We start from the raw sequence: 939 nt of genomic DNA on the forward strand, positions 1-939 counted from the left end.
CGCATGTGCCTTGAGAAGCTTCACTTGAAGCAACTTCAGAAGCGCAGACTTCTACAAACCTTAGGACGGCCAGTTCGCCGAGGAGAAAATCTACCCCCTCTTCACCATTGTGTCGCCGCCCAGGCAGGATATACTTGAAGCACGTATCGAGAGACTTAGCTGTCGGCTTCTTTGATGTCCATCCAGCTTTTGTCAGCGCCGCCCACACGTCCTTGAACGCCGCCACGCCTCCAAGACTGGTCGCCGTCACCTCGTTGGCTCCGTTGACGCTAGATCTCCCCCGGCGGCGCTTCCTAGCGCCGGATGGCTCATCATGCGTGCGTTTCGCCATTTCCGACCATATTTCTAAATGATGACAAAAACTTGCTGGATGGCTGTCATGCGTCGTCTACTCGTCAAAATTGTAAAGAGTTACAAAAACAGATATTATATCGCCACGTTAAATTTGAAATAGTGAAAAAGTCAGGAAATCAATTTGTAAAGTGCTCACGGTACGGTATCTGAATGGGAAGGCAAAGTACCATACACTGATTAACTTATCCATACATAGTGTAAGATATATGCACCCGTTGAGTGCAACAAGCACCATACAAAGATTGACGTGTCTATACGTAGCGTTAGATATACGTAGCGTTAGATATACGTAGCGTTAGATATATGTACTCATTGACTAAAGTACACGGGACTTCACAAAAAAAACAGTGTCGAGGGTCTGCCTTGCTTCCAGCTAGATATGCCTAAAGATGCATCTTGAGCATCACGTAGCAGTTATAGATAGATCCGTCTGATCGTGGTCGTCTGTAGGCTGAATTAGGTCGTAAGGCTTTTTTTTTTTTTTTTTGGCGCTCATTTGATGCTGGGACCGCCAACCGCGACGGTGAGCATCATCAACTGATCAACGCTGACGCAGAAACAGGTCGCCAGGGCGAATATCTTCGT

At 47.1% G+C, this 939-nt stretch overlaps 1 protein-coding gene across 1 annotated transcript; it reads right to left on the minus strand.

Moving 5' to 3' along the window:
• Nucleotides 1-35: 35 nt before the first annotated feature.
• Nucleotides 36-331, minus strand: PPTG_21848 (hypothetical protein; the record flags this gene model as incomplete). Its single annotated transcript, XM_008900550.1, has 2 exons — nucleotides 36-51; nucleotides 135-331. 2 exons carry the CDS (start codon nucleotides 329-331, stop codon nucleotides 36-38), a joined length of 213 nt encoding a protein of 70 aa, XP_008898798.1.
• Between the last annotated feature and the right edge of the window lie 608 nt (nucleotides 332-939).

Source organism: Phytophthora parasitica, assembly GCF_000247585.1.
Source record: "Phytophthora parasitica INRA-310 unplaced genomic scaffold supercont2.9, whole genome shotgun sequence".
In the NCBI taxonomy this organism is placed as follows: Eukaryota; Oomycota; class Peronosporomycetes; order Peronosporales; family Peronosporaceae; genus Phytophthora; species Phytophthora nicotianae.